General features: G+C 39.0%; 3 protein-coding genes across 6 annotated transcripts in view; 1 reads left to right on the forward strand and 2 right to left on the reverse strand.

Moving 5' to 3' along the window:
- Window positions 1-6,765, forward strand: part of LOC105219555 (uncharacterized) — a 43,027-nt gene extending 36,262 nt beyond the window's left edge. For both annotated transcript variants that reach the window (XM_011195779.3, XM_054232573.1), the window contains exons 4-6: window positions 5,553-5,670; window positions 5,744-5,863; window positions 5,956-6,765. In XM_011195779.3, the coding sequence (XP_011194081.1) occupies window positions 5,553-5,670; window positions 5,744-5,863; window positions 5,956-6,441 (724 nt within the window). In that variant the 3' untranslated portion in view covers window positions 6,442-6,765. The remainder of the gene's footprint in view (window positions 1-5,552; window positions 5,671-5,743; window positions 5,864-5,955) is intronic.
- LOC105219554 (protein phosphatase 1H) lies at window positions 1,138-5,206 on the reverse strand. 3 transcript variants are annotated; one of them, XM_054232571.1, is made up of 6 exons: window positions 4,485-5,205; window positions 3,948-4,392; window positions 3,018-3,741; window positions 2,785-2,953; window positions 2,046-2,723; window positions 1,138-1,866 (listed from the first exon to the last, which is right to left on the reverse strand). In XM_054232571.1, exons 2-6 carry the CDS (start codon window positions 4,307-4,309, stop codon window positions 1,772-1,774), a joined length of 2,028 nt encoding a protein of 675 aa, XP_054088546.1. In that variant the 5' UTR covers window positions 4,310-4,392; window positions 4,485-5,205; the 3' UTR covers window positions 1,138-1,771. The 3 variants fall into 3 exon arrangements, with proteins under 3 accessions (XP_054088546.1, XP_011194080.1, XP_028900984.1); XM_029045151.2 differs by adding an exon at window positions 1,933-1,991 and having other exon boundaries at window positions 1,684-1,866; window positions 3,948-5,206; XM_011195778.3 differs by having other exon boundaries at window positions 1,138-1,991; window positions 3,948-5,205.
- LOC105219552 (clusterin-associated protein 1) lies at window positions 6,679-9,285 on the reverse strand. The gene is made up of 3 exons (XM_011195773.3): window positions 8,439-9,285; window positions 7,001-8,380; window positions 6,679-6,940 (listed from the first exon to the last, which is right to left on the reverse strand). Exons 1-3 carry the CDS (start codon window positions 8,458-8,460, stop codon window positions 6,831-6,833), a joined length of 1,512 nt encoding a protein of 503 aa, XP_011194075.1. The 5' UTR covers window positions 8,461-9,285; the 3' UTR covers window positions 6,679-6,830.
- Window positions 9,286-13,966: the final 4,681 nt, after the last annotated feature.

The raw sequence follows: 13,966 nt of genomic DNA on the forward strand, positions 1-13,966 counted from the left end.
TTTTATATATTTATTAAATATATTTTTATAAAAATATTCAACTTCTCAAAATATATTTAATATTATTATTCTTTTTTTATTAAATATATTTTTATAAAAATAATATATTTTTAATCTATTATAAAATTCACTATCTTAAAGACTGTTGCAACTTAAGGGTTCACATGCTTTAACAATTCCCCTCCGTATCAGTTTTTAAACAAATTGCTGCGCCATCAACGCGCTCTGATAACTTCTTATCGGCGCCACACACATCGCAAAGTATTTTTAATTTCCTCACAAGTCGTTAAGAAATCTCAAGATAACAGTTTGCGACCAGGAAATGGTTTATTACCGTTATTAATGCGCTACAGACAGTCATTTGTTGAAGCGTGTAATCAGTAATCGCCATGGCTCAATTGCAAAATTTAATTGCTGGCGCTGCAGAAGTGTCAATTTCATTGTTGAAACTTATAAATAGCACACATTTAGCGAGGAACCAATTTTAGGTTGGAGAACCAAGTATTTCTCTCGCGAAGTAATATTCTTTTATTATGTCTAGTAACGCAGAGTTCTCAAATTTCAACCGTATTGTTAACAAAATAGAATTAATGCTTTCCAATAATCAATATACGCTCTCTTAAAGTCAACACAGGAAGTGAGGTTAAGTTGACTATTGGTTAACCTCTCGTTCCAATATGTGAGTGGCCTCACCGTCTAATTGAATTTGAAGTCTGTGATATTCTGTCAAGATTTGGCTAATTAAGCGTTCTCGACCTTTGTTTGCTCACAATTGCTAAAACAATTTTCATTTGATTTGATTATCTTTTCGGGTATTCTCACCAACGATAAGATATTGTTTACTAAAGACCGGCTAATGGTTTTGTTTATGTGTCAGGAAAAGGTTGTTGTTGTAATGTCATAAAAGGAAAGCGGGTCAACAAAATGTCGAAAACGTTGATGAAATTACGATTTTGCTTTTCGCTTTCTTCTCCTCGGCAAATATGTATATTATACCTGAGGAGAGTCTCTTGACAGAAGCCTCCCCCTCTGACCTTGATTATATTAGAAAATTTTAATACTTCAATATTTCCAGCTAAAGCATCTTCACCCGTAAGATCGCTCCACTGTCTAACAATATTTAATTAATGCACAAAATTTATTGTTTTTTAATAAAAACTAATAATTTATTTTCGCAAATCTTGAATTATTACAATTTTTAGTTTTGATTAATTTATTTTCGAAAATCTCGAATACAGTTTTTTCGAAAATCCATTTTTGTTTATATTTTCTGTTTAACGGTATTCAAAGTTTTTAGTGTATTAACTGTACTATTTTTCTAGCAATGACACGCACTCTCGTAATTTTAAGTTTTCAGATTTCATAATTAGCCGCTTATCTCAACTCAGTATAATGATTTACAGAATGCGGTCGAGGGCGAGCGCGAGTGCGTTTGTAAATTAAGAATGAGGAGTCCAAATAAATATGTGTGTGTTTGCATATTAGTATCTAAAATTGATTTTGCTCGCTGGTAATGATTGAGTAAGTTTCACTTGGCAAATTCACATCCGCAAAACACAGCGCGGCCGTCCTTCTCTACGCTACATTTCTCTGTGTGTGTGTTTCCGTTAGCTCATTAATTGATTCGCAAATTAAGTGCGTTTATACATTAACTAAGTTAAGTTAAGTTTGTTCTCTATTTACTTATTATTATGTATTTAGTAGAAAATGTATGTATGTGTGTACGCGATATTTGCGTACGTTCTATTTTGTTTTTGTTATTGTTATTCCCTCAACGTTTGCCTTGGCGATTACGATTGCGGTGATGTTGGTGTTGTTGTTGTTGCTGTTGCGGCTGCTGTGATTTATACGTCTTCTCAGACGGTTCTGTAATAGCAGAGAGAGAGAGAGTGATACGGGGATACAGTTTATCAACTAATTATCTCCACTTGCAATGAGATATTTGAGCCTCTTCAGCGCATCGGCAAGCACCGCTTGCTCTTATACAACGCCTTTAAAAGACAGAAATCTTTGATTATACACCATTGACACGGTATCTCACTTACCTTTTGCCTCTTTGCTATCGTCTGCTGCACTCTCAGTCGCATCCAGCGCTGATATGGCTGCGGTCAATTCATTCTCTATGAGATCCTTTACTTCCTTCTCAGCAGCTGCCGTGTCGACTGGGTGTGCATTGAGCGGGTCTCTTTGGCCGCTGCCTGATGGTTTTACAGACTCCTCCTGCTCCTCCTCCAGCTCAACAGTGGCTTTAGCTTGTTGTCTATTCACTTCCACTACCACCTCCTCCTCTTCTTCGGCATTTTCGTGCTCCACTTCCACTTGCGCCTTTGTGACGCCATTTACCAGCAGCGTCTCATCCTCACACGCTTCGGTGGCGCTCGGTGTCACTTTGGCACGTCGCTCCTGCAGCACTTGTGCGCAACGCTTTTCCCACTCGACGTGCTCCTTGTAATACTGATAGACGGGAATCACAATCACTGAAATATCATCGACTGTTGCGGCCGCTTTGCTGTCGGCCAGGCGCCAATGTCCTGAGTCGTTTATTTTACCACGCGCCCGCGCCACCAGCTCCTGTGCCACCATTGTGTAACGGTGCTTCTCCGTTGGGTATTTGTCGAGCGTTTGGAAAACCGTACGCGCGACGGCGTCGTTTTCGGAAACATCCCAGAGACCGTCGGTGGCCATCACTAGTATGCCGTAGTCGCCGTCCTCATTATTTTCATCTAAAAATTTAGTAAGAAATTAAATACTGTTTTATAGTTGCTTAACGAGTTGCACGCTCACCTGGAATGCTAACAATTTTGGAAAGATCGCGTATGACCACTTCCGGGTGGGGTGTGAGAAATGGTTTGATCTGTGTGCCTGTGTTGATGGCTAAGAGATCGTGATCACCAAAGCCGCGAGTTACGCCGAGTGTGCCCAGCAAACGGCTGCGCTTTCCTTCGCCTGTCACCTGCGCACAAAACAATGGAAGAGGTTAGGAATTGGCATAAACTTAAATAGCCGCAAGCACTCACCACTGGCATGCGTAAGTCCTCGCGTGTCAACGTCTTGTAGGTCCAACCCTTCATAGTGCCTTGACGGCAGAGTATGCGCTGACCCAGATCCTTCATATGTGGCCGTTTGGCATACTCCATGGCAGCGTACTGTTTCTCCATCAGATGTGGCTTCAAGCGCGCTACAGTGAGCAGCCGTTGGCGTTCGGTTTCTGGCGTGTGATCGAAAGAGAAGGGCACAGCGAACACTTCTTGCGTGTCCGTGCCATTGTCAGCATTTGCCACTGCAACGGTTGTTGTGTTGTTCCTCTCAGTGCACTTGCTTTTGCGTTGGCTCAAGACGGCACGACTGTCGCCAGCGTTCGCTACAAACAGTTTGCCATTGATGAATAGCGCCACACAAGCAGTGCAACCGCCGGCATCACGATATCGATCACGATCCTGTGCAATCAGCGTGTCCATGTTGAAGAAAGCGCTCTCCAGTGCGCCGATGATGAGCTCATCCTTTGAAACGCGTCGGTGAAAATGACTGGGATGGGGAAAGCTACTGTCTTGGTTCGAATTGGCCGCGTCTTCATCACGAGGAAGCAGCAATTCCAAGCAATCCACCAGTTTCTCGTGTAATATGTGGTGGAATTGATGGGAGGCAGCCAGTGCGGCACCATAGCCAGCATGTCCATCAAAAATACCATAGTACGTATATGGTAAGTCTGGATGAGAGTGTGTGGGATCGGACAGCACTTGCCTGTTAATACGAAACTTAAACAATTAGCTCTAATAACAATGAAAAGTGGTTTAGCTTATCGCTTGTGCTGATTTTCTGTGGAACAAAACGCAAACTGATAAGCGTTGAGTCAGCATTGTTGAAATGCTGAGGAATTTTGAGCTTGTAACAATAGCGATAAGCTTGTTGTCACATTTTTGACATGTAAAATATGAATTTACACTTGCCTGGCGAATGCAGCTTGATCTTCGTTCCACTCCGATTTCCCGGAATTAACGCACTCGGCATAACCAGTGCCCCACGGCAGCAAACTGATGTCACGGGGCACAATTATGGGTCGCACATTGTGATCGGCTGAGGCGCGCAACTCGTCGATTGTCAAGAGTTGCAGAAATGGTGGACGCGCATAGGCGAATTTGTCTGGTTTCTTTTGTTGATGCGCCATACGCAGCTGGTAGTTTGATGGACCGCCGCTGATGTTACCGCGGTGCATTTGATGGCCGTGTGTCGATGGCAGCGGCGGTATATCTGGTGCGATAACCGAAATAAATCGATTTTTAATATTGGTTATGCTAAACATGTTTGACATCTTTGCACGATGCTGGCAAGTGTGACTGTTGGAAATTAATTCACGGAATGTTTGCCGCAACTACTTTAGCACGCTAACAGCTGCTAAATGATGTAAAAAATAACAACAAATACACGGCAGTTAGTTCTTGCTAGTTGCTTACTAGCCGCTAACTAGTAGTATTGCTTTTGCTTACGGAGCACTTGTACACGTCAACGTAAATGTGTCTCCAAATTACAGTGAAGAGATCGCGAAGCCGATAAAAACCAACTAATTCCTTTGTTGCCTGTTTATGTTAGCAATGTAACTTGATGTGTGCAATACGCTGCTCCCCTCGCGCACCCGTTTCCTTGGTAGCTCAATGCGTGTTTTTGTTCTCGCCACCTTTTACATTGCTCGTGACTTTGCCACTGTATTGTGTTGTCCACTTTTCGCTGTGCGCCAGCCAGCCAACCACTGCCAATGCGGCCTCTGCCACCACGTCCGTGTTTGTTTTTTTCGTTAGCGTTCGCAGAAATCAATAAAACGCTGTGGATTTCAAAATCACTTTTGCACCAGCGGAAACAGCGCTTGCGATTTGCTATGAGATTTTTATTTAATGTTGATGATTCAAAGAAATTTTCCACAAAAACTAATGTTTTCTTTCTGGTTGACTTGCTTTTTCTGCTTGTGCGATTTTTCACTTCTCTGAGTAATTCGTGCTTTTAATTTTTTTGTTTTTCGTTGTCAATGTGAAACGTCAAATTGAAATTAGCCAACTCGCTGGATTAAATGTCAAACGCAGAGCTTTTTCAACAAACTTCTAAAAGCTTTGTCACAACGATTTTATGGCACACGAAAGCTGCTTTCGTTTAAAACTGCTAATTTGGTTCTGCACTTAAAACGATTTTTTGAAAATTCTTTTGATATTTCCTTTTAATTGATATTCAGTAAAATTGTAATAGATTGTTGATTGAGTTTGTTGCGGAAGTGACAGTTGAAGATAAGCAATTGGTTAATGCTAAATATCGATTATTATCGATAACAGTAAAAATCAATTATGTATTTAAATAAAAGTAAAGAAATAAGATGTTTATTTTTAATATAATATTTGCATATTGCACTGCTATCTCCTAAATGATATTATGGATTAAATTAAAATTTATTTTTTTTATTTATCTTTGAAGAAAAAATAAAAACTAATTTTTGCATTAAGTCATAAAATATTATCGAATATTCTAACTGTTTATAATTTAAATAATAATTATTATTAATTTTGTTTCAGAAATGAAAGTTCAGAATTGCGAGATGTTATTATTAGCTCTAATACGCCCGGAGTTGCATTGGATCAAGAGAAGGTGGATCAATATATCAAAGCTATGTCCTTAACTGGTAGTGAGAAGGTAAAGCGGATACAATTTTTACTTTATTTTCAAAAACAACAACAATTTTATTATTTTTATTTCAAAATGTCAGGAAAACGCTGAAAAATTGGCAGCAATGTGGATGTACGCCGCGCAGATGGGCAGCTCACGCAACTTAGCACAAACAGGCGGAAATCGTCCGATCATGTTGATACCGGCTGGTAGCACAACCGTAAGTCAAACTAAAAAACTTACAAACTTACTTTAAGAGATTCAGTCAGACTCCATAAACTGTTCAACATAACTTATATTTCCTTTTCCCAGATGTTGGCCACACCGCCTCCACCTGTGCCGCCCATGCCTGGTGCCATGATGATGCCCGGCATCCCATACCGTCCGGCCATGGCCTACACTCTGCCCTACATGCGTCCAGGATCAGTGATTTACGCACCCACAGGCGCCGCACCCAATGGTACTTACCGCACACAGAAGAGCAGCAAGTCAGCTGGACCACCAAATCGACGTCGGCGCCCCGGACCACCACCGCTACGTTCGGGTAAAATGGACGCCAATCGCCGTCAGCGACGCAAATCTGAGGCGGATGTCATCGACAATGAGGCCTTTCAGTACACAGGGCTTGATCGCGATATAGCTGACAATTTCTTGGCGCGCCAAGAGCAGACGAACAGCCAACCGGGCAGTCACGTGGACTACTCGTCTTCGTCCACGACGGCCAGCGAGACATATGGCAAGCAGCGTTCCCGTTCATCATCCAAAACGAAAATTGTTTGCCGCGATGTGGTGATGTAGATGAGTTCGTGAGGAATTGAGCGGTGTGGTTTAGTGTCGAGTCGAGTCATTCTGACGGATTATACTGCATTGATCCGGAGAACCGTTAAATGAACAATAATACATACCTAATTACTACAATTACTACATAACTGTATTATATGTATGTCTTATTTCATATTTGCTATTGTAAATAACTTTATATTATAAACTTATTCTTTAGTTTATTCAACGATGTAGCCTTGCGCATGGGCAAGCCGCACATTTCGTATGTTGTACAATAACTGTAGGTTTCATATATTGATATAAAAATAAATGTATGCATGTATACGTATTAGAAAAACAGCAAGAAGTCGGTTGTCGTGTCTACGGACTTTGATCCGTAAAAAGTTGTTTCCATAGCGTAGATTCTAGAAGTCTTCATCGCTGTGGTGTTCCGGTTTGCTTGCCGTCTTGGGACGCATGGGCAACTCTCCGGTGATCTTGGAGATGCTTATATCGTCCATCGAGTTGAGATCAACTAAAAGAGAGCACCAGTTAGCATAGTTACATTGAAAACCGTTTCTCAAATTTCACTTACAATCATCGTCGACAAAGCCACCCAACTCGGAGTTCAAGTTGCCCAAAAGACCGCTTGGTGGCGGCCCACGACTCATGTTGAGCAGACCACCCATACCCAGCTCACTGTCGGAACTTCCAAATGAGCTCTCATCCTCGTCGTCTTCACCACCTAATGTAGCACGATTGCTCAGCATGTTACCAATTGCACCGACGTCAGCTACGCCGTCATCATCAGCTATTGCACGATCCCCTTGTGTGACGCCTGTTGGACGCCGTGCACGTCCAGTTATCGGACGTCCATTTCTTGAAGTCGCTGTCCCTGGACGCTTACTCATGCGACGTGTGGTCTCATCCATAAACTCGTTGTAAGACTTTCTATTGCGCAGCATCATATCCTCATCTCGGATGTCTGGAATCTCAGCATCAAGACTGAAATTACCGCGTCTCAAAACGCCGCTACCGTCAAGCTCTTCCTCCCCATTATTATCGTCATCGTCTTCTATTAGGCCCTCTGGTATAAAGGGCATTGATGATTCTTGCGGCTTTTGCAGTAGCGGCGAGGCGACAGGGGTACTGCGTTTGGTACGCGCCTCATATTGAGCACGCAAGGCATCGCGCACATGCAGACGCAGAAAATACTTTTGGAACAATGCCTGCAACTCCTTCTCACATTCTTCGAACTCCTGCATGTGTGCGGGACGTATTTTCTGCAGAGCTTCTAAGCGTTGCTTGGTGCGCTCCAGCTCGGCGCGCTTGCGTTGCAGTTTCGAAGAGAGCGCATTCATTTCGACACGCGCATTCTCCAACTGTGCGCGACTGGACTGCAATTTCAACTGTGCCGCTGCAATAGCGTTCTTTAGCGAGCGCTCAGCTGAGGACAATTCCATCGGACGATTGGCCTGCGCCAAGCGTGCTTCTCTATGCAGCATTTCTTTGGCGAGCAGCTCGTGGAGCGCACCACCGCGTTGTGTTAAATCCGCAGAAAGTTCGCGTGCGCGTCGCAGATCATCCATTTTATCGCCGATATCGACCTGATTGAGACTACGATAGTTCTCCTCCTCATCTTTGTCCTCAGCCGACTGTCGTGGCGCTATCAGCATGCGCGTGATCTTCTGCAGCTCTGCTGCAGTGACCGCGGATGAGGCATACAATTTGCGCGGATTCAGTTTGATGGCTGATTTGGTTACGAAAAACTCGGTGGCGGAGCGTATGAGCAGCACACGGTCGTTTTCGTTCTCCACACTGCCAGCTAGAACAGCGCCGGGCTCAAGCAAACTCGCGAGCCATTGCAGCACCTCGGCGACAACGTGAAACGAGGCGAGGCTACCGAAATTGTTGGCGAGTGCCTGCAGCGGGAACACATGCGGATAGCCAAGTAGCTTAAGGTGCTCAGCGAGGTCTGCGAATATACACTAAGTAGGAAAATCTTTAAGACTTCTATCCAACACTTTACTCACCGCGCACATCCTTGAAAGACATTATACTTTCTTTATATCAGATTTATATATTTCGGTCTTTATTTGCGTTAAAAATCACAAGTTTTCTACTGCTCAATTTGATCAACCATTCACTCCGAAGCCCATACCGATTTGTTGTGGCTTGAAAAATATTTGTTTACCACACATCCTTTGCACGCGTTGCTACGCTACGCTTGGTAACATGGCAGCGCCAGCTCTAAATGCAACAAGTTGCATAAAGTTAACATTTTAACCCTTAGCAACTTAAGGGTATTCTCAGCGCATTGTGATCCGATTGCACGCCTCATCGACTTTACTGTAGATTCTAATTCTTGGTGAGTCTCGAAGCTTATCTTCGGTTAAAAGATTTTTGTTTATAGACTCCAATGGACTTTAGTCTAAGGACATTCGACACTTTCAAATTCTAGCACTGGATATTGAAACCGGACCCCTTTTTGAAATCACAAAACCTTAATATCTACGAAAGTGTGGACCTCGGTCGACACACATAAGCTGTTTCCTTCGGGAAAATATCTGCTTTGAATGTTGAATGTTTCGGCAACATCGACAAACAGCGACAAAAAAGACATGTACAGCTCTCAACAACTTGCAGCGTATGTTCTCTCCTTGTTGTTTTAAAACTTTGCCACCTCACCCCCTCCTTCTCCACTAAATTCCCCCAACATGTTGTGTTTTGTTCGCTTGCCAACAAGTTTGCAATTGCCAACGAACCATTGGAGCGCAGGTAGCGCCGGCGACGCGGTTGAATGGAGCTCATTGCCCCCGCCTTGGATCTCGAATTCGAAGTCGCTGAATGTGTGAGTGTAAAATAAAATAAAATAAAATAAAATAAAATAAAATAAAATAAAATAAAATAAAATAAAATAAAATAAAATAAAATAAAATAAAATAAAATAAAATAAAATAAAATAAAATAAAATAAAATAAAATAAAATAAAATAAAATAAAATAAAATAAAATAAAATAAAATAAAATAAAATAAAATAAAATAAAAAAGAAATATATCGTTTTATTTTCTACATTAGTGGAGTATTTTAATATGTCAGTTTACTTTACTTAAATTTTTACAACTAATATACGAGGTGTGTTAAAAAAATAATAGGAATAAAACAAAAATACTCAATCGTCTACGGTTGGTTGTTGTCGTCTTCAAAATAATTGCCATTCGATATTATGCACTTATTCCAGCGCTTCTACCAATCGTCGAAACCCTTCTCAAACTCCATTTTTGGGAAAGCCTATCAAAATACATTTGCATTTAATTGAGCAGATTTCACGCAATTGAAAGTTGCTTTGGAGTTATGCGATTTGTTTTGGTTACGTAACGAAATGACTTTTTTTATCAGACTACCTCATTGTATCAAAACACCCCTCAAGAAGGAACTCTGAGTGGGTTAAATTTACATGAAAGGTACGGGACTTTGTATATCTCACTTCAGCTTATATCGACTTAAGCCATTTTAACATAATTGTCGAATATTCACGTGCTGCAACGGTAAAAAGCGCGACAATACGTATAGCTTTAAATAAGTACAGTTGGAAATAATAAATACAAGTAATAAAGAACCCTGAAATTTAACAGCCGACCTCTTGTTGCTTTAAGTTTTCACTATATGTTTTCCATGTTTACTAGTTAACTTGTAAATTTGTTGACGAGCCATATAAAATAAACAGCTTGCACTTTGCCCCTTTCACAAAGAACGTGTCAGAAGTTAATGGTGGGAACATAAGAAAACATTTAAAATGACCAACTAGTTTTCCACACACACACATAGTTGACTATGGTCAAGTGATTCCACAAGGAGGTCATAAAAATGTTGAACGTTTAAGTAATAAGAACAGCCGCTGAGGACAGAGAAAGTGCCAGCGATTAAAAAATCAATATTAATGTAAGATAAGAAAAATTCTTTTTTTACTGAAATTTTTTATTACGCCTGCTTAGCGTAGTCAGTGTCTTTTTGTGTGAGTGTTTGAAAGCGTTTATATTAACAACTACGCATGAAATTATATCGAAAGAGTTGTGTTTCTTCAATGCCATTAAAAATTAGTCACACTTGAGGAATTATGTAAAGTCCAACACGTAAAGGTTTTCTATTGTCACCAAGTTCTTACGTCTTATTTGCTTATGTATTAAATTTCATATTATACAATTCTATTTTTCTCTTCTGCTGTTGACGTTAACACTTGACTATGCGCCCACCCATATTAATTTCACACAACAAAAGGAGAACAAAGAAAAACTCCTTGGATAAACAAAGACGCATTTGCATTCGGAGAAATAAGTGTCAGTTTACCAATTTTTGTAATTATGTGATGCAATTGGAGTGTATAGTATGCTTTAGTGAAACGATTTACTTGAGAATCGCCATAAACGAGTAGATTGAATACGTGGCAGCTCCTCGAGCGGTCGCTGGATGAATTACCGCTCATGACAATAACTGCATCTTCACACATTCCTCCACCGAATCAATCAGGTTTCAAAAAAGCTTTTGCCACTTCAAATTCCTATTGATAAAATAATGTATAACAGAAGAACATCAATATGTAATGCGAATTTTGAAAGTACATAATTCTTAATGTCACAAGGGTGATCTTTAAGCTATAAAGACTGTTACAAGTTTCTCCGTCGATGATATTTAGTTCTAGACTAGTGTTATTAAATTGACTCTCTGTTGAAGAGTGTTGATTCCCTGCTACTAAGTGTTTTAGTGATCTTGAAAGCTTATCTAAAGACGCGTGTATGAATTTACTTTCGAGAGGCATTGCTGTTTTAAGCAGCCCGTTAACTATTTTGGTACAATAATTCCTACAGTAAATTGTGTTTTGCCTGTACTAAGTGTTATTTTCCAATTAGTGCTTATAATTAGTACGTGTTATAGAGATTTCGAATTAGTTTTGGTTGGTTATGAACGTTATTTAACGTCTCTTATTGTTTCACACCTTTCGTTCGTATGTAGTTAGGTATAAATGGTTAAACAACTTAATTTTAAACTGCCTTACGTAAGCTATTTTACACCAAGGAACCATGAGAACATTCAATATCTATAACGGTGGCTTATTCTACATATACATATGTATATCTGGAAAGCCGATTGGCCTCTCTGAAATTTAATTCAATGAACTCCTTTTATTATAGATTGAAATCGACTGTCAGTCAAGCCTATCTATACGGAATTCCTTGGTCTATAGTTGATATAAACGTCCAAAGGTTTACCAACATTTCCGAAAGTAAAAACTCCGTTCGCTCTCGAAGTCGGGCTACCTTACTTGCGTCGTTTATTTCCAGACGCACACATGAGTAGGTGCGAACGCTATTCGCCTGCCGTTGTTAACACAGCTTAATCTACTGTGCATATAAAACATTTCACGCCTGATGTTCGTCTGTCTATACAAGTATGTTTGTTATTATGTTTATATGACACCCTATTCACAATTATGCAAATAAACAGTGAAGGTGCCGCTAAAGGTTTAGAAAATATTTTTGTAGCACGCTGACAGTCAGCACCAAGACGCAGCCACAAATGCTGTATATATACTACATATATAGTATATTCGTATATAGCTATGTAAACAAACAAATATTGTACAGTTATAAATTTGTATTCATGCGATAAATTGTTGCTCTTGAACCCGGAAACTCTACAAATCTCCTTTCCTTCGTCTGCAATGAGATGCAAACGCAATTGCCCTTGCAAGCTGAACTCCGAACCGAAGGACATCAGTTCAAGAAATATTTACATATTTGCAATTCGAATTTGCTCTAAATTAAATTACATGCTTTGCAGAAAATATTGCTCATTCACTCACATCGGAAATTTATATTCATATTTGAATACCTGCGCTGTCCTTATGTGGAAGGAAGTACTTACCTCTTCCTCTCCTTACTTCGTACAAGTGTATATGTTAAAGGAAATAAAATAAAATTATTATTATTTTTTTTTTTTCAAATATCATATTTAGTAATCATATTTAATATATTCATTATCGAATTTTTCCCCAAAGAATAGTTACAGTTACGTACATAATTTACATATTTACGACTTAAGCTTATATTATGCGATTTTATAGTTATATCACCATTACATAATTCTTAATCTACTTATTATTGTTTTATGTAATTTTCTAATCGCTAAAAGCCATTATATGCCTGCTCCATATCATTCAACTCTAATCGTCTTTAATTGCACACAAGTAGCACTAAGTAAGTCATTACATTTAAAAGGTCAGTTGGACCGGGAATTTACATATTTAAAGACAAAAAACATATAAAATAAAAAAAAATTAAATTGAGGAATATAATATTGATTACACAATTCATCAACTGACGCTTCAAGTGTCTAGGAACTGTCAAATCATCACGCTTTTATTATTTATATGAAAGGTTCCACAGTACCCAAATCTAATGCTGATTAAATGGACTTTTATATCTTGACAACGTGTTACGACTTAAAATCGGTTATTGAACAGTGAAATTTCGAAAGTACTGATATTCCTCATAACTCATAACACCAGTTGAGTTTCTGTTCTTTGGAAATTCGAGAACATGCGAAATGTCAAATATTTCATTTGCTGCCAACTTGAACCCATAATTTTGAGATATTGCATAACTAGCTGCAATATAATGATGAATACAGCTCAGGTGGTTTCTACTAAATAACAACCAGTTTTATTAGCAATTAATTTTGAAATTGACTATTTTCGGCTACAACTGTTTTCTCACAAAACTTGAATACTTTAAAGCAATCTTCACTACAAATTTTCATGAAACCGGCTGCAAGAGTAACTTAGTATCCAACTAATTAGTAGTAAGCAGTAAGGAGTAAAAAACTGTTAAATTTTTGCATATTGAAACCAGCGAATATGTTTCATAAAGTACCTGTGGACATTGAGGACATACAAAACTGATTCAAGTTCAATGATTTTCTCCTAAGGGTGTTCAACTTCGAAATAATAAACTTCTAATAGTACGAAAATGCATCACATTAAGTTGATTTTCATATATGCTTTCTAATACGAAATCGTCATTAAATTGTTAAAAAAAAAATTTGGATATAGTCTTATTGCTTCCGCTTTGAAAGGCTTAATAATATGAATTATTTGCGATTTAAGAATTAATTTCAGTTTTTGTTTTAATAAATAAGAACAAATTGGTTAATCGGAAATGGCTTGATTCTGAGCGTTCCACTTCAATGACCTCCAAAAAAAAAACCGAATCGACGAAACGAAATATTCAATCGCTGCATTTTTAGTAGAAGTGAATGTAATTGTTCGCGTGTTTATAATTTACAACAATTAGTTGAAGCCACACATCTCTTCAAAATGCTCAATAATTATTTAGTCATATTTGAAATGTATAGAGTTTTACGAAGTGGCATATTTACCGTTAATTTAAATATTCTAATTGATCACTTAATGTAGGGACTTTGTCAATGAAGCCAAATATATTTGCTGATTGACACATTAAATTTCATATTTCATTATTAATATTATTCTTCAATAGAAAATCC

The sequence above is a fragment of the Zeugodacus cucurbitae genome, chromosome 5 (genome assembly GCF_028554725.1).
Source record: "Zeugodacus cucurbitae isolate PBARC_wt_2022May chromosome 5, idZeuCucr1.2, whole genome shotgun sequence".
NCBI classification, from domain to species: domain Eukaryota; kingdom Metazoa; phylum Arthropoda; class Insecta; order Diptera; family Tephritidae; genus Zeugodacus; species Zeugodacus cucurbitae.